At 47.8% G+C, this 25,257-nt stretch overlaps 1 protein-coding gene across 1 annotated transcript in view; it reads left to right on the top strand.

Annotated features, from left to right (window-relative positions):
* The window catches only part of PAPSS1 (3'-phosphoadenosine 5'-phosphosulfate synthase 1), a 174,858-nt gene that overhangs the window by 12,247 nt on the left and 137,354 nt on the right, over positions 1 to 25,257 (top strand). Inside the window, exons 2-4 of the mRNA XM_075350584.1 lie at positions 7,223 to 7,337; positions 9,554 to 9,789; positions 23,294 to 23,432. Coding sequence (XP_075206699.1) covers positions 7,223 to 7,337; positions 9,554 to 9,789; positions 23,294 to 23,432 — 490 coding nt within the window. The remainder of the gene's footprint in view (positions 1 to 7,222; positions 7,338 to 9,553; positions 9,790 to 23,293; positions 23,433 to 25,257) is intronic.

Genomic DNA, 25,257 nt, shown 5'->3' with positions numbered 1-25,257 from the left:
GCACAGGGAGCGCGGCGCAGTGCTTCCTCTGCGGTCAGGTTCTGGGTCCAGCTGTGACTTCATCGGAGTCAGGAAATTGTTTCTGCGCATGCGCGGTGGACTTCAAGATGGCGCTGCCCACTGCTTCTCTGCCTCCAGCGCATAAAGGGATGCTGGAGGTGTTTCTACGGTGCTCACCCTCCAGATCCAGTATGGAGGAGCTTAGGGAAGGATCCCAGGAGCGTGAGCTCACTGACAAGCAACCGCAGAAGCAGGCACCGCACCGTGGAAGTAGTGGAAGTCTCTCCAGTGGGGGACGTCCCGACAAGAGATCCTCACTTACACGCAGGAGTCCCAAGAGACCTGCTCGTTCGCCTGACCTGGTACCGTATGGCCAGCTGTGGGTGAGTGTTTGGGGTTATCTATTCCCATTAATAGGTCTTCCCTTTTGCTTCCTCTATTTCTTAGGACAAACCTAGGAAACGGTCAGAGAAGATTTAGCATAAAGAAGGTGCCTTATGTAGATCCCCCTCTCCCCTCTGACTACCTGAAGAAGTTATGTAAAATCATTCTGTATTCAGAAGACAATTGCTAAAGAAGCGCCAGACATTGCGTCAAGTCTTAAGGAAGTCATTAGAGCAGAGGTGAGGGAGTCCCTGAAGGGGTTTTCTCTTCCTCCCAGCTCTGGCACCTCCAGCAAAACCAGGGTGCAGGATCGGGAGTCGGGAGAGGCCTCAGATTCTGTCCGGTTCCTCCTCATCATCTCCAGGTTCATCTTCCGGGGACGATATAGGGGGCAGGCCTTGTTTCCTTTATGCTGAAGTTAATCACCTGGTAAAAGCAGTCAGGGCTACCATGGGCCTGGTGGAAACTAAGGATCCTGAGTCTGTTGAGGATCTAATGTTCAGGGGACTGGAACACAAGAGGCGGAGCGTTATTGGGAGGGTGTTTGGACAAGCGCATCACCCTTTCTACCCACACGCTTCATTTCCTCCGATGGCTGCGGATCCGGAATCTGTCTGCTGGGGTTCCCTGGTCACTTCCACTTTCGGACGTCATCACTACCGACGCCAGCGCACTGGGTTGGGGGGCTCATCTACGAGGCCGGGCGGTGCAGGGTGCCTGGAATCCTCTAGAAAGTCGGGGCACCTCGAACGCCAGGGAATTGCGAGTCATTGGGAAGGCTTTGCAGGCCCATCTTCCTCACCTAGAGGGTTCGCACGTCAGAGTCTTCTCAGACAACAGAGTGGCTGTCTCCTATATCAACCACCAGGAGGGCACTCGGTCTTCTTCCCTGATGGGGATTGCAAACACAATTTTTCCGCTAGCACAAAGCCACCTTTCCTCCCTTACGGCACTTCATATTCGGGGGACAGACAATGTCACGGCCGACTTCCCAAGCAGGTATCAAGGACACCAAGGGGAGTAGTGTCTGCACAAGGAGGTTTTTCGTCTGCATCTTTGGGGGTGCCCGACAGCAGACCTCTTTGCCACCAGGTCCAACAGACAGGTCCATCGGTTCTGCTCCCTCAACCCTCTAGACAAACCCTGGGGGGTGGATGCGTTTCAGGTTTCATGGGGAGAGGGTCTGCTGTATGCCTTCCCACCCCTGATATTGCTTCCAGCGGTCCTGAAGGCAGCCAGGGACAACAGGGCCAGATTGCTCTTCATAGCTCCCTTCTGGCCCAGGAGGGCGTGGTTTTACTGGCTCCAGAGGATGTCCGTATCGGACCCTTGGATCCTCCCGGAGAGGCCAGATCTCCTCTTCCAGGGCCCTTTGCTGCACTCTCAGGTTTCAGGCCTTCACTTGACAGCCTGGAATTTGAGAGGAGATTGTTAGAGGGTCACGGATTATCTTCTGGATTGATTTCCACCCTCTTGCGTAGTCGCAAACCCACTACTACCAGGATCTACGCAAGGGTCTGGAACAAGTTTCTCTCCTTCTCCTGTGTCAGTCCTGTTGGGGAGCTCCCGGTGGGAGATGTTCTGGAATTTCTCCAGAAGGGGGTTGACTTGGGGTTGTCTGTTAGCACCTTGAAAGTTCAGGTCTCGGCGTTGGCAGCGCTTTATAATTCTGACCTCGCAGGCAATAGATGGGTTAGAAGGTTCATTTCCACCTGTCATTGGGACAAATCGGCCCCCGTCTCAGTTTCCCTCCCTGGGAACTCAATTTGGTTTTAGATTCCCTTTGAACCCATGTCTCAATGTACTGTAAGGACACTGACTCTTAAAATTGCTTTGCTAGTTGCCCTTACGTCTGCCAGACGAGTTAGTGATCTCCAAGCCGTTTCGGTATGCCCCCCGTATACTCAGTTTTTTGAGGATAGGGTCTTCCTTTGTATCCACCCCGCCTATTTACCCAAGGTAGCTAGGTTTTTTCATCACTCTCAGGAAATTGTCCTACCTTCCTTCTTCCCGACACCTAAGAACCCCAAGGAAGAAAGGCTACACACATTAGATGTTACCAGGGTGCTTAGTCATTACATTGAGGTCACCAAATCGTGAAGACAGTCCTAAGCCTTATTTCTTTGCTTCCAGGGGCCTAGGAAGGGGTACGCAGTGTCCAAGGGCACTATAGCTAGATGGGTGAAGGAGGCTATTAAGGCAGCTTATGTAGCCCAGGATAGGCCTGTCCCGCAGGGTATTACGGCTCATTCTACCCGGGCTGTGGCAACCTCATGGGCCAAGCGGGCAGATGTTCCTCTGGATCTGATATGTAAGGCTGCAACCTGGTCCTCTCCTACGACCTTTTTTCGTCACTATCGTTTGGATTTGTCGTCCATGGTGGATTTGACCTTTTGGTAGCAGGATGCTTGAGGCTGTGGTCCCTCCCTGATGTTGTTATCTTCCGAATCTCTCTGGTAGTGCTCTCATGGTGAAGGGAAAAATCTTAAATTACTTACCGGTAATGATTTTTGACAAAACCCACGACAGCACCACTGCTTCCCTCCACTTTTCATTTTTTCTTCACCATTCGCTTTCTTGGTTTCCGTGGTTCGACATGGATTATTGTGCTGTTATTGTTGTTATTGTACTTGCCTGTTTTCTGGTGTTCCTCTCTGTGCTCTGTAACCAAACTGAGGCGAGAGAGGAGCCGCCCATTTATTTCAGTGGGTTTCCTGTCCTAAGATGGGCGGACCTATCTTTCTGGTGGCGCTGTCGTGGCTTCTGGAAAAAATCATTACTGGTAAGTACTTTAAGATTTTTGATGTTCTAATTTATAGAGATGCACTTGAATAAGGGTCTGGAATAAGCCATATATTACGACACAAGTCTCTGATACAGAGCCCTAGATACTCCGTATTCTGTTTTATATTGTGCCTCTGTATGCGGAGCCTACCAGAAACATGTAATACAGAATCTCATAGAGCACGCCTTTATTGGTTGTTTTTATTTTAATCCTGTATGAACCCAATTTAGGCTGACATCTCACTGTTCACCTCTGCATTGCTCCTTTCCTAGAATGAAAAGGACAAAGGGAAATGAATGCAGAAGAGCGTTATGGGGTCGGTCTGGGTTCCATTATGTGTCAGTTAAAACAGAAGAAATGCACATAATAACAAACTATTTTTTCCCATGCTATAAACTAACAAACTTCGACAGACCCCATAATAATTATTGGGGTGCTTCTGTTTGCATTAGCAACCCAACCAGTCCATTCTGGACAGAAATTCTGTTTGTGTGTTCCTAGAATGATGGACGTAACGTTTAGCCTCATGTAGGCATGAACCCCACCTAAAGAATTTAATGTATGAAGGTAGGGCCATGAGGAGGCAGACAAGACCAACGCAGACTTCTGTGTAAGTCCTGTTTCACACATTAATCACAAAAAAGAAATTCTCAAAGTATTTGGCTAAAAAGTGTTTACTTTTATTAAACAAATAATTAACATACAAACATAGAAATAGATCATATAAAATACAAATACAAAAGCTGCCAATAGCAGTACTGTGGTGGATAATTTAATACAATAAATACATCTCATTATTATAAGCATGATCAAATTATAGCATCAGTATGTAAATTATATTGTTGAGATTATATTTATATTATATAATATAAATATAATCTCAATATAATTTACATACTGATGCTATAATTAGATCATGCTTATAATAATGAGATGTATTTATTGTATTAAATTATCCACCACAGTACTGCTATTGGCAGCTTTTGTATTTGTATTTTATATGATCTATTTCTATGTTTGTATGTTAATTATTTGTTTAATAAAAGTAAACACTTTTTAGCCAAATACTTTGAGAATTTCTTTTTTGTGATTTATGCACTCTAAGTTTCAAGGCTATTGGTACTAGGTATAAGGCTAGTGCACTTATCTATTTCACACACTGTTTTTTTGCCATCAGGTGCAATCCGGCGAATTGGGAAAAAACTGATCTGGCGCCTGATCTGTTTTTTTTCTCACATAGACTTGTATTCGCATTGGATTGCGACGTATGACCTCACGTTTAATCCATTGTTTGACGGATCCAGGAAAACTTGTCTGTGCGGCCGCTGGAAGCAATGTCAAATGTAACCTTTTTTTTGGGACAGGCGAAAAATGAAAGCCTATGAACGCCAGATCCGTCATCATCCGTCAAATGATGGAATCAGACGACGGATCCGTTTTTTTTGTTTCTGGGCATGACCAGACGTTGTGTAAATTCACTTTTGGTCAGAAAAAAAGTCCCTGTCTCGCGGTCTCTGTCTGTCTCGCGGTCTCTCGTTAAACGCCCATGAGCCCTTTAAGGTGATTTACCTCAGAGTGATCAATAATTTGTTACGTAGGGAAAGTAAATGGCACTCCGTCAGGTCCTACATATACAGGGGAACCTAATGGCGACATGTTATTTCTTCCAAGATTAAAAATGAGGAAGATTTGTTTCATATTTCAGATTGTAGTTGTTTTTACTGCTCGGCACAATCCAGTTGCTTGCTCTTAGACATGGTTACAGGAATTTTCCCCATAAAACTGAATAAAATGTAATCTTAAAAATGCCCAAAAATAAAATTTACACCGAACCTGCAAAGTGAATGTCTTCTGAAATCTCATAAAAACGCTGCTTAATTTGTCCTTACAGATTTGAAGGAGTTGGAAATCTTGAAGGGAACTGGTCAGGTCCTCTATGGGACAAAACCGGCATCTTTACCAGTAGCTTTGTTCCCCTCAGCATGGAAAGCTGGGGCTAAAACCACATTTTAGTGCTAAAAATATAATTATTTTTCTTCACTGCCCAATATTATAACATTTTGTAACACACCTGTAGCGTCAATATGCTCACTGCACCCCTGGATTAATTCATTGAGGGCTGCACTTTGTAAAATGGGGTCACTTGAGGGGGATTTCTTCTTATGGCACCCGTAAACAATTCTAGCAAATTCTGACATTCAATATGGTGCTCCTTCTCCTCTCTTTTGCATTGTACCTTTAAAAGTACCGTAGTTCCCAATTACATGGAGGGTATTGATGCATTCAGGAAAATTTTCGCAACAAACTGTGTGGTCCATTGTTATTGTTGTCGTTGTTGTTTGTGTTTTTTTTTTTTCTTTTATCATTAGTCTTTGTGCACACTGAGTATGTGGATGCAGAAATTTCTGCATCTCCTGGCAGGAAAAACATAGCCACAAAAATGCTTTTTTTTTGCCTAGTTTTCAATGCCTTTTTGCATGCATTTTTCATCCGCTTTTTTCTAACGTTTTTGGACACCGATGAATGATTTAGAGATGGATATAGACAGGCAGATTTATAGGCATATAATTGCACAACCCCCCGACGTAATAAAATTGCACCTTGTGAAACTTATTCCACAGATTTTTATGATTAAATAAATGAAAATTAATAGTGTGCGGTCCCCCTATTTTTGATAACCAGCAAAGGTAAAGCAGATAACCATGGGCCTTATAATATCAGCCACAGCTATGTCTCAGCTACTACATGCCCGCAGCGCATCTCATTAGATTTCACATTCTGGCTCTTCGCCTTGACTCTTCCCTATTGTGCTGGTGCGGTGACAGTCTGGGTAATATTTTTTGTAGTTGGTGTCAGCTGGCATCAAGCCCTTGTGTTAGTAATGCAGAGGTGTCTATCGGATACACCCACTACTGACCCAGTAAGTAAGGCCCACACTGCGTTTTTACCCGTGTTTTTTTTTTTTTTGCATTTTTGGTGCAGAAATTTCTTAAGAAAATGGTTGTAGTCTTTCTGCAGACATTCCCCAGCAAAACTTACGGAGAAAAAAAATAGCTGTTCCTACACTACGTTTTTTTTCTCAAGAACATTCTTTCTGCACAATTTCTTGAGGAAAAGAATGAGCGTGTCACTTCTTTTCTGCAGGTCCCTGCGTTTTTGCCATCGATAATGGTAAAAAAACGCAGGGACCAACCTGCGGAAAAACCACACCAAAAACGCATGCGTTCAAAAATCGCACCAAAAAACGCAAGTACGCTAATCTTTCAGACTCTCAAGAAATTTCTTGAGAAAAATCCTTTCTAGTGCGCACAGGACCTAAAGAGGAAAAACACACACAAGAACACTTTTATTTAAATAATCACTTCCCTACAGTTACCCTGGTTCACCATTTTATTAAAAAACAAACAACAAAATATGCAGCTCCGATATAGTCCAGGGATTCCAACGTTGTCCACAAAAGGCTACCTGAAAGACTTGAAGAGAGAGAAATAGAACACTATTTCTGACCGGCAACATCATCTGGACCTGATTGTATCAGGTCCAAATGATGTTAACCCTGTGCCATCTTGTATATGCCGTGATCAACAGCCATTGTGGCATTTAGAAGTTTGTGAGGGGGAGCGGGCTCCTTATCTCACCACTTCGGCACCCACAAGACATGATCACAGGGGAGCCAAGGGTTGTCATGGCAGTCAGAGGTCAAATGATGTCTGGTACGGTGGCCTGTTAGACACATCTAGAAGCAGGGGATCAGTCAGTTTGACACTGACATATGTATTGCATTACCATTTATGCTCGCTCTCATGCACAGGACTTATTGTTCAGTATGTTACTACTATGCATGAAATGTCAATTGTAATACACTACTAATACAAGTACAGGGCGTTTGAAAAATACCTGTGGTTTAAGGTTTTTCAATTTTACTATTTTTTTAAGATTTTGTTTTTAGTATTGCTTGCTTTTAATCATCGCTATCCCGTTCGCCATATTGTAAACAATAGACATAGACTGCATCCTTTTCTTAAACTTTTTTTTTTCCCCTCTTTCCTATAGGGAATGCAGCGGGCAACCAATGTTACCTACCAAGCTCACCATGTCAGCAGGAACAAGAGAGGACAAGTTCTTGGAACAAGAAGTGGATTTCGGGGTTGCACAGTGTGGCTAACGGGTACACTATTAATTCGTTCTAAGATGTAAACATTGGCCATAGCGGTGACATATTTGAGTGCTGAATGATGAATACAATCTGCTATGGTGCTAGTCGAATGTGTGGTCAGACGGACTTGGCTGTATGCACTAATTATCTAGGAGTTTTATAGAATTTGCTGGAAATGCGAGTACAGTTGTGCGCACCTAGTGCTATACAGTAGCTCTCATGATAGATCTAACTGTAAATTAATATTATTCCATAGTACAGATGTGGACAGTGTGGAGACACTGGGGTCAATGGGTGCTATTGAATCCCCAAACAATTAACGACATATCCAGGAAATCCACAAAATGTAACCGGCAACAGTTTCTCACCCTTCCGCTAGCTCACCAGGGATTTAGAATGTCCGTGCTTCAGAGCTTCCAGAGCTACGTACTCCAAACCAGCAGCACCCTGCTTTTGGAGGGCACCCACCAAGAATAGAATAACGCCAGATTTAGGAAGCTGGCTGAAAACCACAAAGCCTGTAGTCAGGTGACTGGATTGTCCCAAGCTGGATTCCTTCCTTAGGTAGTCCTTAATATATCAACCGAATCCTTGCATTCGATGCTGAAGTCCATGTAGTATTATATTCCAGATTCGGTTATGGATTGCCAATCGAATCCGCAGATCCTAGATTGAGATTGGTATTATGTAGCAAGAGTCTTGCCGGGCAATGGACAGTCCTTCTTCTTATACCCTTGAGCTCTTCATTTAGACCTTTGGGGTCTTCACGATTGGTTGATAAGACTGGGCTCTTATTGGCTAGATTTCAAGCCATATACAAAATATCCCCAGTAGTAATGGTAGCATTGCAGAGATGGGGGAGAGACAGCTAGGTTACATCGCATCTAGCAATACAATGGTAGGTTTGCATAATTGATTTGTCTGGGTTTCTGACCTTCACTGGCCAAGGCAATTACATGAGTCATCAAGAACTTTAACTCTAGACTCCTAAAGGCCCAGGAACACATAACGACTTACCAGTGATCCTGACAATGATACAACCTGATAAGGATCGCTGGTAAGTCGCTGGGAGGTCGCTGGTGAGATGTCACACAGTCAGGCTTTACCAACGATGCAGTAACGACCTGTATAACAATCTCGGAGGCCGTTGGGACCGTGTTAGGAGGTCGTTGGTAGGTGTCAAATACAGCGATGCGTCCTGCCCAGCAGGACATCGCCTTTAAAGAAAATGGTCCACACCATTAAGCAGCGACCGGCGACCTCCCAGCAGGGGCCTGATCGCTGGTAGGTGTCACACATAACGAGATCGCTGGCGAGATCGTTGCTTCCTCACTGAAACTGTGACTCAGCAACAATCTCGTTAGCGATCTTGTGTGTGACTGGGCTTATGAGTCTTGTAGAAACAGAGGGGCTTTTTTTTTTTTTAAATTTAGTTATTGATTCTGTCTTTTTACAAAACGTAATGATTAAATTCTCACCACATGACAGCCAAATGCTTGACAGAGTGCACATACTCATTTGGTCCCCATATTACATATGGGACCATATTACATAGACCTCTCATAACATAGTATTTTAAAAACCTTTGTTTTTCTAACCTGTTAAGTCTCACTCAACACAGCTCTGGGATATATCGTACGTAAAGGGATAAAAGGACACGTCTGTATATAGTATGAATAATATTAAAAATGGGTGGCCAGGCTTTGAAGATGCGAAACTCCCATACTCTCCCGCACCACCCCTAATACAATCAGTGCAGGGTGCTCCGTGTCTTGTGGCAGCATCAGAAGTAATAGGACCTGTCTAACCTGTGCAGCTGAAAATGACTGCAGGGAGATTTTTTTTTCTTTTCTTTTCTATAAGTTGTTTTTCATAAATCCGACTTAAAGCTCTTTGTATAGGTTGATGCCAAAAAAAAAATTTATGAATTGCCAACTAGGTTTTCAAAGTGGCAAGAGCAGCAAATTTGCGACTTTTTGACAATAGAAAATTGGCACAAAAGTCTTTTTGATTTTCACCGTTAGGGCTGTTTTTTAGTATAAAAATGAAACTCCGCTAGACCATCTGAATTACCTCTAGGAAGTCTTCCATGTCTGTTGTTATTGTTTTTGTATGTTCTCTACACCATTGAGTTTGATATAATAGCCCAGAAAATAACTGATATACATAGAAAAGTCCCCAGCGTTTTGTATATTAATCCTGGTCTCCTTCATATTTTCTGTTTTCAGGCCTTTCTGGTGCTGGAAAGACCACAGTTAGCATGGCGCTGGAGGAGTATTTGGTGTGTCATGGCATTCCTTGCTATACTTTAGATGGGGACAACATTCGTCACGGACTGAGCAAAAATCTTGGTTTCACCCAGGAAGACCGAGAAGAAAATATCCGCCGCATTGCAGAAGTAGCTAAGCTGTTTGCTGACGCTGGCCTTGTGTGCATTACTAGTTTCATATCTCCATACGCCAAGGTAAATATTTCCTAGATTTAGGGGTACTTCTCACATAGCGAGATCGCTGCTGAGTCCCAGGTTTTGTGACGTACCAGTGACCTCATGAGCGATCTCGCTGTGTGTGACACTAAGCAGCGACCTGGCCCCTGCTGTGAAATCGCTGATCGTTACACACTGTTCTGGTTCATTGTTTGCTCGTTGGTCTCCCGCTGTGCAGCACACATCGGCGTGTTTGATGGCGGGAGACCGAGCACCGACTTTGTGTAAGCATCGTACGCTGGTAACCAGGTTAAATATCGGGTAACTAAGCAAAGCGTTTTGCGTAGTAACCCGATGTGTACCCTAGCTACGTATACAGGGAGCCAGCGCTAGCAGCCTGTAAGCAGTGTACGCTGGTAACCAGGGTAAATATCGGGTAACCATGCAAAGCACTTTGCTTAGTTACCCGATATTTACCCTGGTTACCAAGCGCGACATCGTTACACGAGTCGCTGGTGTCTATTCGCTGGTCTTTGGGAAGAGCTGACTGTTTGACAGTTCACTAGCGACCCTGTTGCGACGTACCAGCGATCCTGACCAGGTCGTATCATGGTCGGAATCGCTGGTACGTCGTTTAGTGAGACAGTACCCTTAGGACTGTGACCTCTCCTCTCCATGCAGCTCCTGTAATAAAGTGATCTACACTTCACCAGTCCTCTAATCAGACCTCATGTACTTCCAACATGTCTGTCTAATGCAGAACAAGTCCTTTCTTTGTCGCTCCATTGGGAGACCCAGACAATTGGGTGTATAGCTTCTGCCTCCGGAGGCCACACAAAGTATTACACTTTAAAAATTGTAACCCCTCCCCTCTGCCTATACACCCTCCTGTGCATCACGGGCTCCTCAGTTTTATGCTTTGTGTGGAAGGAGGCACACATCCACTCATGCATTCTCATATTAGTTATATCGGTTGGAAGAAAAGTGGGCCCCCACGGGGCCCCCGGCATGTTCCCTTCTCACCCCACTACGTCGGCGGTGCTGTTAAGGTTGAGGTACCCATTGCGGGTACAAAGGCCGGAGCCTCATGCCGTTTTTCCTTCACCATCCCTTAGCGGCTCTGGGAGAAGTGGGATCCTGACCGGTCATCCATTCACTGGGACCGTGCTCCCTCCGCAGCCCCTGTGGGAATCTGCCGGACAGGAGTCTATTAATCCTCAGGGACCGGGCCCTGCATCTATAAGGTACTCTGTGTCCCCATGGGGGCTGTGCATGGAGTGCCTTCATCCCGGACGCTGCAGCAGCTGCTGATTTGTGAAGACCGGCGGACTTCCGCGCCGACCGCGCCTGCTTGTCAGCCGCGGTCTTAAAATTAGTCCCTGGCTTCATTGCGGCCTAGTAGCAAAACTCCCGCCCCCGGGCCTGTCTGTCAGGGGTAAGGGCGGGACTGCCGACCTGACGTCGGATGTGAGGGCCGGAGCATCCTGTATGTTTCCTCCCCCCTCACTGATCACTGTGGGGACCCCAGATTCCCGCACTTTTCTTTGTCGCTCCTAATTGGGAGACCCAGACAATTGGGTGTATAGCTACTGCCTCCGGAGGCCACACAAAGTATTACACTTAAAAGTGTAAGGCCCCTCCCCTTCTGGCTATACACCCCCCCGTGGGATCACGGGCTCCTCAGTTTTATGCTTTGTGCGAAGGAGGTCAGACATGCACGCATAGCTCCACTGTTTAGTCAGCAGCAGCTGCTGACTATGTCGGATGGAAGAAAAGAGGGCCCATACGGGGGCCCCCAGCATGCTCCCTTCTCACCCCACTTGCGGTCGGCGGTGTTTGTTAAGGTTGAGGTACCCATTGCGGGTACGGAGGCTGGAGCCCACATGCTGATTCCTTCCCCATCCCCATTAGGGCTCTGGGTGAAGTGGGACTTTACCGGTCTCCGGGCACTGAGACCGTGCTCCATCCACAGCCCCTGGAGGATCTGCTGGATACGGAGCGGAGTTTCCTCAGGGACAGGACCCTGCTTCATTAAGGTACTCAGTGTCCCCGTGCTTACCGCACGCACACTGCAGCATTGCTGGGTGTGTTAGTGCGCCGGGGTAAACAGCGCTGCTGCGCTTGTGCCGTTACTCACTACAGCTCTGCTGAGTGAGGAGACTTAGTACGATCGGCCGATCCGGCTGCTGGGGTCAGTGTTTACTGCGTCGCGGCTGGGATTTGTGGTGCGCCGGGGACTTCCGCGCTGGCCGTGCATATATGACGGCCGCGCTAGATTACTACAGTCCCCGGCTTTTGCGGCCTAGTTCGTATCGTTCCCGCCCCCAGACCTGCCAGTCAGGAGGAGGGCGGGACGCTGTACAGACCAGCAGCGCTAAGAGCTGGAGTCTGTTTTACATACTCCAGCCCTCACACTAGGCACAGTGGGACGCAGTTTCCCGCACTTTTGTTTGTGGCACGCCCACGGTCCGCCCCTCTTCACAGGACGCCGGCAGCCATTCCTGCCTGCACGCTGAGCTGCAGAGGGGAGGTTGGGAGACCCAGACAAGGGATTCTACGACCTCACACCCGCTTTTCAGCGGGCGGTAAGCAGCCCTCAAGGGCTCTCCCCCACTTGTGCCATAGTGTACTTTGTATTTTGTGCTGGCAATACTTTACACTGTACGGTCGCTGGTGATTTTCTGCTATATACCCTCCTTAGATTTCTCAAGGAGACAACAGCATGTCGTCCGCAAAAAGCAAAAGTGCCAAGGCACGGACTTTATGTGCTGCCTGTACTGCATGTGGGGCTGCTCTACCGGCAGGTTCCACTGACCCCCATTGTGTGCAGTGCTCGGCCCCTGTGGCAATTGCTCAGCCGGGGCCTCTGCTAGAGGTGACCCAGGGAGAACCACCTGTGAATGCTGTCCAGGTGACAGGGACGGAGTTTGCAGCTTTTGCTGACAGATTGTCTATGACTATGTCTAAAATTCTTGAAACATTGCAGTCTAGACCAGTAACTCAGACCATGGGCACTGTTGGTACATTGCCCCCTGGTCCCCCTCAGCTGGAACACTTCCTAGCTCCGGGGGTGTCACATGCACCCCAGGGTGACGGCTCTGACTCGGACGACAGTCCCAGACAACCTAAGCAGGCTCGCTATGAGCGACCCTCAACTTCATCACACTGGTCAGGGTCCCAGCGGGACGACTCTCTGTGTGATGAGGCGGATGTAACTGATCAGGATTCTGATACTGGGGCCGCTCTCAATCTAGATACCCCGGATGGTGACGCCATAGTGAATGATCTTAAAGCGTCCATCAATAAGATGTTAGATATTTCTCCACAAGCTCCTCCTGCGGAGGAGGCAGCTTCACAGCAGGAGAAATTCCATTTCAGGTATCCCAAACGTAAATTAAGCACTTTTCTGGACCACTCTGACTTTAGAGACGCAATCCAGAAACACCACGCTTATCCAGATAAGCGTTTCTCCAAACGGCTTAAAGATACGCGCTATCCTTTTCCCCCTGACGTGGTCAAGGGCTGGACACAGTGTCCCAAGGTGGACCCTCCAATCTCCAGGCTTGCAGCCAGATCTCTAGTTGCAGTGGAAGATGGGGCGGCACTTAAAGATGCCACTGACAGACAGATGGAGCTCTGGTTAAAATCCATCTATGAAGCTATTGGAGCGTCGTTGGCGCCAGCATTCGCAGCCGTATGGGCACTCCAAGCTATTTCAGCTGGCCTTACACAGGTCGACACGGTCACACGTACATCTGCTCCGCAGGTGGCACCATTGACCTCTCAAATGTCTGCATTCGCGTCTTACGCGATTAATGCTGTCCTAGACTCTACGAGCCGTACGGCGGTGGCGTCAGCCAACTCCGTGGTTTTACGCAGAGCCCTGTGGTTGAGAGAATGGAAGGCAGATTCTTCTTCCAAGAAGTGCTTAACCAGTTTGCCTTTTTCTCGTGACCGATTGTTTGGTGAGCGTTTGGATGAAATCATTAAACACTCCAAGGGTAAGGATTCAGCCTTACCGCAACCCAGACAAAACAAACCCCAACAGAGGAGGGGACAGTCTGGTTTTCGGTCCTTTCGAGGCTCAGGCAGGTCCCAATTCTACTCGTCCAAAAGGACTCAAAAGGATCAGAGGAGCTCAGATTCTTGGCGGACTCAATCACGCCCAAAAAAGCCAGCCGGAAGAACCGTTACCAAGACGGCTTCCTCATGACTTTCAGTCTCCTCTCTCCGCATCCTCGGTCGGTGGCAGGCTCTCCCGCTTTGGCGACATTTGGCTGTCACAGGTCAAAGACCGTTGGGTGAGAGACATTCTGTCTCACGGGTACAGGATAGAGTTCAGCTCTCGTCCTCCAACTCGTTTCTTCAGAACTTCTCCACCGCCCGACCGAGCCGATGCTCTGCTGCAAGCGGTGTCCGCTCTAAAGGCGGAAGGAGTGGTGACTTCCGTTCCTCTTCAGGAACAAGGCCACGGTTTTTACTCCAATTTGTTTGTGGTGCCAAAGAAAGACGGGTCGTTCCGTCCCGTCCTGGATCTAAAGCTGCTCAGCAAACACGTAAAAACCAGGAGGTTCCGGATGGAATCTCTCCGCTCCGTTATCGCCTCAATGTCTAAAGGAGATTTCCTAGCATCAATAGACATCAAGGATGCTTATCTCCACGTGCCGATTGCACCAGAGCATCAGCGTTTTCTACGCTTCGTTATAGGGCTCACCTGTAGGAAAGGGCTGTTTGACGGCCCTATCACGAGGTATTCTTTTACCCACCCAGGGACTGCTTTTGGACGTCCCAATTGTCTGGGTCTCCCAATTAGGAGCGACAAAGAAGAAGGGAATTTTGTTTACTTACCGTAAATTCCTTTTCTTCTAGCTCCAATTGGGAGACCCAGCACCCGCCCTGTTTTCTTAGGAAGTTTGTTTTTTTCGGGTGCACATGTTGTTCATGTTGAACAGTTCAGTTCTCCGAGGCTGTTTCTCGGGTTGAATTTGTATTTAAAACAGTTATTGGCTTTCCTCCTTCTTGCTTTTGCACTAAAACTGAGGAGCCCGTGATCCCACGGGGGGGTGTATAGCCAGAAGGGGAGGGGTCTTACACTTTTAAGTGTAATACTTTGTGTGGCCTCCGGAGGCAGTAGCTATACACCCAATTGTCTGGGTCTCCCAATTGGAGCTAGAAGAAAAGGAATTTACGGTAAGTAAACAAAATTCCCTTCTTTTAGCGCCGCCCACGGCTCCACTCCTCCCCAGAGAGCTCCGGCAGCCATTTTTTGGCGTTCTGCCGGTGGAGGATTACCTGGAAAGAGCTCTGCAACTCTGGGAGACCTAAGGCAGGGAACCTGGAGGACACACGCTCCGCTTTTTAGCGGTCAGTAAGCCACACCGGTCACCCGGTGCTGGTCCCCTTAGGGTGCCGGAATAGATACTATATATATATAATATATATAAGCTGAGTGGAGGATACCGGGCACCGCCGATCCCTGTATGGCTGACAAAGCTGTGCTTTCAGGCAGGTGGAGACCTGGGTGCGTGTCCCAAAGCAAAGGCGATGCAAGATCCACAATGTAGAGATGAAAGGTCGCACTCCAAAGGTCGAATAAAGAATTTCTTTTTATTCCACGATCACATCAGGGGTACAGGTAGTGAGGGAGGATGGGGGTGTGCCACGTCGGACGACGGCAGCCGTTTCGCAAGTGAACTTGCTTCTACGGGTCCAGTGCATGCAAAGGTGCTGCATCCGCCCTTAAATAACAGGTGAATTGGATGCAGCATCCTTGCGTGAATATAGTGCAAATTAAAAACATATACCAGCTGTACATATATCAGATTCACATAGAAACTTATTGCATATCAATTCCAAAATGGATTATAAATAATCAATCATTACATACATGGGTATAGTTAGAGTAAAAAGTTAAATATACTGTTCATTAGAGTGTAACAAAAGACATCTCAAAAAACACTATAGAAAACAGGCTTATAGGAGAAAACCAGCATTATAGGAACACTGACAAGTCATTTTTGTCATTCAGGCCTAGGGGACCGAGAGCATTTAAGTCTATAATCAATCTCGATTCTTTTCTAAGTAGAGAACGATGCATATCACCTCCTGAGGGACAGGGGTTAATTTTTATTATGCCTGCAAATTTTAGAAGGCGTGGGTTACCACTATGGTGTTCCTGCATATGGGCAATTAAACGTGGAGAACCTATCCCGGAGGTTATAGACTTAAAATGCTCCCGAAATCGAACATATAAAGGCCGAATTGTTTTACCTATATAATATTTTTGGCAAGGGCAAAAAATAACGTATACCAGATAATTAGACTTACATGTGATAAGATCTTTTATTTTGAATAGCTCTGTACCAATTTTTAGAATGTCTCCTGTACAATGATATTCACAAAAGGGGCAGCCGCCGCACCTATGGTTTCCTTTGATTTTATTTCGGTCTAACCACGTACCTAGTTTAGGTGTAATAATGCGGTTATTAACAAGGATGTCTCCTATATTTTTGCATCTCCTATATGAAATCAGAGGGCCCTCGTTTGCCATTTCACAAAGATCCTTATCTTTATTAATTAAATGCCAATGTTTTTTGATGCTTGATTTTATTGCATCGTACATAGAAGGGCCATGTGGCTGCGCGAATGGAAGGCAGACTCTGCTTCCAAGAGGTTCTTAACCGGTTTGCCATTTTCTGGCGACCGATTGTTTGGCGAACGATTGGATGAGATTATTAAGGAATCCAAGGGAAAGGACTCCTCCTTACCCCAGTCCAAACCGAAGAGACCTCAGCAACGGAAAATACAATCGAGGTTTCGGTCCTTTCGTCCCTCCGCCAAGCCCCAATCCTCTTCGTCCAACAGGCCGGAGAAAGGCCAGAGGAACTCCTATGCGTGGCGGGCTAAGTCACGCCCCCAAAAACCCGCCGGAGGCAATGCCTCCAAGGCGACCTCTTCATGACTCTCGGCATCCCCGAACCGCATCCTCGGTCGGTGGCAGGCTCTCCCGCTTTTGCGACGCCTGGTGGCCACATGTTCAAGACCGATGGGTGAGAGACATTCTGTCTCACGGTTACAGGATAGAGTTCAGCTCTCGTCCCCCGACTCGTTTCTTCAGAACCTCTCCGCCCCCCGCGCGGGCCGATGCACTTTTTCAGGCGGTGGACGCTCTGAAGACAGAGGGAGTTGTGATCCCTGTTCCCCCCCAGGAACATGGTCGCGGCTTTTACTCCAACTTGTTCGTGGTGCCAAAGAAGGACGGTTCATTCCGTCCCGTTCTGGACCTCAAACTACTCAACAGACATGTGAGCACCAGACGGTTCCGGATGGAATCTCTCCGCTCGGTCATCGCATCGATGTCACAAGGAGACTTCCTAGCATCGATCGACATCAAGGATGCTTATCTCCATGTGCCGATCGCACCCGAACATCAACGCTTTTTGCGCTTCGCCATCGGGGACGAACACCTTCAGTTCGTGGCATTGCCTTTCGGCCTGGCGACAGCCCCACGGGTGTTCACCAAGGTCATGGCATCCGTTGTGGCGGTCCTACACTCTCAGGGCCACTCGGTGATTCCCTACTTAGACGATCTTCTAGTCAGGGCACCTTCTCAGATGGCGTGTCAAAACAGCCTTACCGTCGCTCTGGCGACGCTCCAGCAGTTCGGGTGGATCATCAACTTCCCAAAATCCAAGTTGACACCGACCCAATCACTGACTTACCTTGGGATGGAGTTTCATACTCAGTCAGCGGTAGTCATGCTACCGCTGGACAAACAGCTTTCTCTGCAAGCAGGGGTGCAATCTCTTCTTCGGGGTCAGTCACACCCCTTGAGGCGCCTCATGCACTTCCTGGGGAAGATGGTGGCAGCGATGGAGGCAGTGCCCTTCGCACAATTCCATCTGCGGCCACTCCAGTGGGACATTCTCCGCAAATGGGACAGGAGGTCGACTTCCCTCAACAGGAACGTCTCTCTTTCCCTTGCAACCAAGACTTCACTTCAGTGGTGGCTCCTTCCCAACTCTCTGTCGCGGGGAAAATCCTTCCTACCCCCAACCTGGGCTGTGGTCACCACGGACGCGAGCCTGTCAGGGTGGGGGGCGGTTTTTCTCCACCACAGGGCTCAGGGAACCTGGACTCCGATAGAGTCATCCCTTCAGATCAATATTCTGGAGATAAGGGCAGTGTATCTAGCCCTATTGGCCTTTCATCGGTGGCTGAAGGGCAGGCAGATCCGTATCCAGTCGGACAACGCCACTGCCGTCGCATACATCAACCACCAAGGCGGCACTCGCAGTCGTCAAGCCTTCCAGGAAGTCCGACGGATTCTGCAGTGGGTGGAAGCCACAGCTTCCACCATCTCCGCAGTTCACATCCCGGGCGTAGAAAACTGGGAAGCAGATTTTCTCAGTCGTCAGTGCATGGACGCGGGGGAATGGTCTCTTCACCCAGACGTGTTTCGAGAGATCTGTCGCCGCTGGGGAACGCCGGACGTCGATCTCATGGCGTCACGGCACAACAACAAAGTCCCGGCATTCATGGCCCGGTCTCAAGATCACAGAGCTCTGGCGGCGGACGCATTAGTTCAGGATTGGTCGCAGTTTCGACTGCCTTATGTATTTCCTCCTCTGGCGATGCTGCCCAGAGTGCTGCGCAAAATCAGGTCCGACTGTCGTCGCGCCATTCTCGTCGCTCCAGATTGGCTGAGGCGGTCGTGGTACCCGGATCTGTGGCATCTCACGGTGGGTCAATCGTGGGCGCTCCCAGACCGCCCAGACTTGCTGTCACAAGGGCCGTTTTTCCATCTGAATTCTGTGGCCCTCAACCTGACTGTGTGGCCATTGAGTCCTGGCTCCTAGCGTCCTCAGGGTTCTCTCAAGATGTCATTGCCACCATGAGACAGGCCAGGAAACCAACGTCCGCCAAGATCTATCACAGGTCTTGGAGGATCTTCTTATCCTGGTGCTCTGATAATGGTTTTACTCCCTGGCCTTTTGCCTTACCCACTTTTCTTTCATTCCTTCAATCCGGAATGGACAAGGGTTTGTCTCTCGGCTCTCTCAAGGGACAAGTATCGGCGCTATCCGTATTTTTTCAAAAGCGTCTGGTCAGGCTTCCGCAGGTCCGCACGTTCCTGCAGGGAGTTTGCCACATAGTCCCACCTTACAAGCGTCCGCTGGAACCCTGGGACCTTAACAGGGTGCTAACGGCTCTTCAGAAACCACCTTTCGAGCCGCTGCGGGATGTCTCTTTATCACGTCTTTCGCAGAAGGTGGCATTTCTAGTGGCAGTTACATCACTCCGAAGAGTGTCGGAGCTTGCAGCGCTGTCATGCAAAGCCCCCTTCCTGGTTTTTCACCAGGATAAGGTGGTTCTGCGTCCTGTTCTGGAATTTCTCCCTAAGGTGGTATCTCCTTTTCATCTCAATCAGGATATCTCCTTACCTTCATTTTGCCCTAATCCAATTCACCAATGTGAAAAGGATTTGCACTCATTAGATCTAGTGAGAGCACTCAGGTTCTACGTGTCTCGCACGGCGCCCCTGCGCCGTTCAGATGCGCTCTTTGTCCTTGTCGCTGGCCAGCGTAAGGGTTCGCAGGCTTCCAAGTCAACCTTGGCTCGGTGGATCAAGGAACCGATTCTTGAAGCCTACCGTTCTTCTGGGCTTCCGCTTCCTTCGGGGCTGAAAGCCCATTCTACCAGAGCCGTGGGTGCGTCCTGGGCATTGCGGCACCGGGCTACGGCTCAGCAGGTGTGTCAGGCAGCTACCTGGTCTAGTCTGCACACTTTCACGAAACACTATCAGGTGCATACCTATGCTTCGGCAGACGCCAGTCTAGGTAGGCGAGTCCTTCAGGTGGCGGTTGCCCACCTGTAAGAGGGGGTCGTTTCGGTCTTTTTATCGAGGTATTCTTTTACCCACCCAGGGACTGCTTTTGGACGTCCCAATTGTCTGGGTCTCCCAATGGAGCGACAAAGAAGAAGGGAATTTTGTTTACTTACCGTAAATTCCTTTTCTTCTAGCTCCTATTGGGAGACCCAGCACCCGCCCCTGTTCCCTTCGGGCTGTTTGTTCTTTTGTGTACACATGTTGTTCATGTTGATTTGTTCTTATGGTTCATGGTCTTTAGTTCTCCGAACATCCTTCGGATTGAATTTACCTTAGACCAATTTATAAGTTTCCTCCTTCCTGCTTTTGCACCAAAACTGAGGAGCCCGTGATGCACGGGAGGGTGTATAGGCAGAGGGGAGGGGTTACACTTTTTAAAGTGTAATACTTTGTGTGGCCTCCTGAGGCAGAAGCTATACACACAATTGTCTGGGTCTCCCAATAGGAGCTAGAAGAAAAGGAATTTACGGTAAGTAAACAAAATTCCCTTCTTTTTGTCTGCTTTCCACTAAGGCCAAGAGATGAGTGTCCTTAATGAGTACCCCTCCTCTGTTTACTATATTTCCTTATAATAGAAGGGTTCTAGTTGGATGGCTGTTTATTCTCACATTTTTTTTTTGCAGTTTAAAATTACACAATACTTTTAAAAATCAGCAACTTTATAATTGACTGTTTAAAACCTTTTCCCATTCTCAAGAACTTGGGGATTTTTTTAAAATATTATAGTTTACGTGTATTTTAGAAGAGGGATTACGGCACTCCTGGTCTAGGGTAACTGCTGGGATAGGACCCAACTCCTTATTCATATCGAATAGAAAGATCCGGCACTCAACAATGTGATCCAAGACAAATCTTTTTTTTTTTAAGACAAGTGTGTACTACACGTGACGTTTCGGTATCAATACCTTTATCAAGACACTGCCACCAATATACAGCTCATTGGGCACTCAAGCCATTGCTCCCTTTACCCTTCTGTGGTTACCACCCTGCGGTACTTAGGCAGCAAACAGACTGGTCCTTTATGTAGACCATTACCGTATTTTTCGTTATATAAGACGCACCCCAAATTTGGAGGGAAAAAAATGTATAATCTGGTGGTGTCTTACAGGGAGAGGAAGCAGCAGCGGAGCGGTGGTCACAGGAGGCAGGGGCGGTACTGCAATACTGCGAGAGGTACATAGGTGGGTCCAGATACTCTGTGCGGGTGCTGCTCTGTGCGGGGCCAGTGACGCCGCTCTGCTCTGTGCGGGGTCGGTGACGCCGTTCTGCTCTGTGCGGGGTCGGTGACGCCGCTCTGCTCTGTGCAGGGTCGGTGACGCCGCTGTGCGGGGTCGGTGACGCAGCTGCTGTGTGCGGAGGGCGGTGAGTCACCAGCTATTCTAAAGATGTTGATGGTCGGCGGTGAGCGCTTGAAATAATGGCGGCCGGTGTCGGCGCTGGCGCAGATGAGAGCTTGAGCTGAGAGCTCCATGTGCGCACGTGCTGACCCTAGGCGCCATTATTTGAAACCCTGACCGCCGACCTCTTCAGAATGACCGCACAGAGCAACTGCCCGCCAAGCAGAACGGAACAGGCGAGCGCCGAGCAGGCGAGAGCACGGAGCAGCCGTGCACAGAGCAGAGCGGCCTCACGCAGAGCGGCACAGCCCGATGAATAGAACAGCGTCGCACAGACCAGCAGCACCAGAAGCACACCGCATAGTATTACCCCTGCCTCCTTATGACCCCTCTGGACAACCCCCTCCCCCCGGTAAGTTACATTCGGAATTTAAGGCAGACCCCTCAATTTCTTCCTAAAGTTTTGGGAGGAAAAGTGTGTTTTATAAAAAATACGGTATATAAGTTCGCTCACACCAATGCTCTTGACAGTGTACCTTTGATAAAGGTATTGATACTGAAACGTCATGTGTTGTACACATTACACCTGTCTTGGAAATAAATATTCGTCTTGCATCACATGTTGACTGCCGGAGCTTTCTATTGGATTTTACTTGTTCTCTAGGTTACCCGCTATTGCTGTTGTCTTAGACCATGTGCACACATTGTATTTTTGGTGTGTTCTTGTCACAAATCTGCCTATCTTTATTCCGGCAAAGTCATTGACAATTTTGAAGTGTTGTGCACATGTTACTTATTTTTTCCTTGCAGATATAGTGCAGAATATCTGTGGTATGTCAATTCTTGGTGCTCTTTTTGCCTGCATTTTTCAGCCCTTCCACCCATTGAATTCATTATGAAAAATGCATGGCAAGAACGCATCGCGTTTTTGGTGCGTTTTTCTGCCAGAAAATACAGATATCGTGCAGCATATATCTGCACCAAGTACTCAGTATGTGCACATAGCCTTAGAGTTTGCCGGCCTTCTAGGTAAGAAGCGCAGCGCTTACAAGCTCTTGTCTTGGCAGTGACATAACCCATAAACATATGGCATAGAACACAGTAGCTCATACCCAAATATATTTCCAAACATTTGACAATAGCTGTATAAAGTATATCGATTAGCACAAGACAAGATGACACACTGGGGTAGGACGGAGGGTGGGTGGATGGAACACCAATAGGGTGCAGGTAAACCTTTTGATTCCTGACTTAATTTTTTTATAGCATTTGTCATTCCTGATCTGAAACTGGGCAGATTGCTGGTTCTGGACTGTTTTAGTGCCACTGTGGCCTCGGATGCTGCAAAGGCATATCTGGATCTTATAGACATGGCAAGTGCTCAGTTTGTACACAATCACATAACAATATGGCTGGTCCAAATGGTCAGTCATTTAACCACACACCTCCCCTAGCAATAAGGAAACCGGGAGGCAGGAGATCGATGCGCTCCTAAGGCGCTCCTAAGACACACGGCATGAAAATCGGAGCGAGTGGAATGCGATAAAAAATCGCATTCCACTCGGACCAATATTATTACTCTATGGGGCAGCACCCATGAGTGATTATTTTCTCAGCCCTCGTCGGACCGAGAAAACAGTCACAGCATGCTGCGATTGTAATGCGAGCTTGTTTCACTTGCACTCATTCAAGTCTATGGGGTGAGGGAAACATCGCACTGCACTCACGGTACACCGGTGTAATGCGAGTGCAGTGCGAGAATGGCAATAGCCGGCTACGGAGGAGAGAGGGAGATAAATCCGGCCCACCCCTCCTCAGTGTCGGCACGCCCCCCGCAGCTGAGGTCCGATCGGATCTCAGTTGCAGGGACACTCGCATGACACTTGGCTCCTGCTGTGCTGCCAGAGCGAGCGGAGTGTCATGCGAGGATCGCAGCAGTCCCCATGTGGCCCGGGCTTAAAAAATCTGTGGGACAACATTTTTAAGTGAAAGTGAGCAGATACTAGAACCGATGGTAATGGCTTTAGGCTTGTCAGTCCAGTAAGAACAGCTTGTAGTGCAGTACTGAATTTTAGATAAAGATAACAATTTGTGATTGTTTCCCATCGCTGGGTTTGACAAGTGTTCATTTTTTCATTTTTGTTTGCAGAAATTACATTAAAGGCCTTGCAAGTTTTTTTTTTTTTTTGTTTTATGTTTGATATCTTTAACAAAGCAAGTATGTAATTATTTTTTTCTGTAACTTTGAAGATCTGCCTGGTATTTATAAAGCCCCCAATACCTTATTAATTCTCTTGCTTGTTTTTTCTTTATTCAGGATCGTAACAATGCCCGGCAAATTCACGAGGCCGCAAGTCTGCCGTTTTATGAAGTGTTTGTGGATGCCCCTTTGTATGTTTGTGAACAACGAGATGTCAAAGGCCTATATAAAATGGCAAGAGCTGGGGAAATCAAAGGTAAAGCGTCATCTGGAAATCTTTTAACTCCAGATTTCTACACAAGGATGTGATAGTATTACTGCCTCTTTTAGGTGCTGTAGAAATGTGCTGTGATTTATTAAATACAATTTTTTTTTTTTTCTTTACAAAGGTTTTCTTGTATAATCCAAGATGAAGTAACCTTTTATATCTATTAAATCAAACATTGTTCCAAATTTATGTTTCTTTTCTGGTCGGTTTGTTGGCCGTGTTCCTTTGGTTAACTCATTCCCGATATTAAACATACTTATAGATCTATTCTTCCAAGGTCTCCCTGCAAATGGATGTACCAGTAGCTGTGCCCGGAACCATCAGTGTGAGGGCATATCTTAAATTGGTTGTCCACTGCTTTTACATTGATGGCCTATCCTTAGGGGTACTTTGCATGCTGCGACATCGCTATCCGATGATAGCGATGCCGAGCGCGATAGTACCCGCCCCCGTCGCGCATGCGATATCTTGTGATAGCTGCCGTAGCGAACATTGTTGCTACGGCAGCTTCACACGCACTTACCTGCCCTGCGACGTCGCTCTGGCCGGTGACCCACCTCCTTCCTAAGGGGGCGGGTCGTGCGGTGTCACAGCGACGTCACATGGCAGGCGGCCAATAGAAGCAGAGGGGCGGAGATGAGCAGGACGTAAACATCCCGCCCACCTCCTTTCTTCCGCATTGGCGGTGGAGGCAGGTAAGGAGATGTTCCTCGCTCCTGCGGCTTCACACACGGCAATGTGTGCTGCCGCAGGAACGAGGAACAACATCGTATCTCCTATTGGTGCGACATTATGGAAATGTCCGACACGACACAGATCACCGATTTACGACGCTTTTGCAATCGTTTATCGGTGTATCAAGGCTTTACACGTTGCGACATCGTTACCGGAGCCGGATGTGCGTCACTTTCGATTTGACCCCGACGATATCGCAGTAGCGATGTTGCAACGTGCAAAGTACCCCTTAGGATAGGTCATCAATGTCTCATCGGCTGGGGTCTGACACACCGTACCACTGCTGTTTAGCTTTTTTCGGCCCCGGAGGTGGCAGCAGGTAACTGGAAATGGTTAGTTCCGGAGCTGATCTGTCTTCTGATAGTAAGTGAGACCGGGTACTGCACATCCGCCTCCCATTCTAGCCAATAGGAGGCGGATGTGCAGTACCTGGCTGCGACCACTATCAGAAGAGGGAGAAGCTCCAGAACAGAGTACTTCTGGCTGCCTGCTGCCGCCCGCCGGCAGGGCAGAGAACAGCTGATCGGCGGGGTGTCGGACCCTTGCCAATCAGGCAATGATGACCTATTCTAAGGATAGAACATTAATGTAAAAGTAGGGGACAACATCTTTAACCTCTTCATGACAAACTGGGTACGTCATGGATCGTGTCAGGTTAATAGCTGACATGTGTGGCTATCAGGCACGAGTGCACTCGCTACCCACTCATGCCTGTTAACCCCTTACCGCACGCTGTGGAAATGTGGGCTGCAGTAAACATTCGCTTACTTGACGCCATCAGAAGTCATGTGATGTGATCATGTGGATCCGATGGTTCTTATGGTGGCACAAACACCTGTAGCTATCATGAGTCTGTTCCTCTCACAGCCGGCAGAGCATCGTGTGTGAGAGAAGAGCAGCTTTTCTACAAATCAGAGTAATGCTGCTCGGATCTACAGAAAAGAATGAGTGATCAGATTGCTGATCCTTATAGTCCCCTAAGGGGACTAGTAAAATAAAAAAAAGTAAAAAAAAACAAAAAAAAACCTAAGTTCAAATCACTCCCCATTTGCCCCATTGAAAATTAAAGGGTTAAAAA

The sequence above is a fragment of the Anomaloglossus baeobatrachus genome, chromosome 1 (assembly GCF_048569485.1).
Source record: "Anomaloglossus baeobatrachus isolate aAnoBae1 chromosome 1, aAnoBae1.hap1, whole genome shotgun sequence".
Classification (NCBI taxonomy): Eukaryota; Metazoa; Chordata; class Amphibia; order Anura; family Aromobatidae; genus Anomaloglossus; species Anomaloglossus baeobatrachus.
The sequence above is the reverse complement of the archived record's forward strand: the minus strand, read 5'-3'. Positions and strand labels throughout refer to the sequence as shown.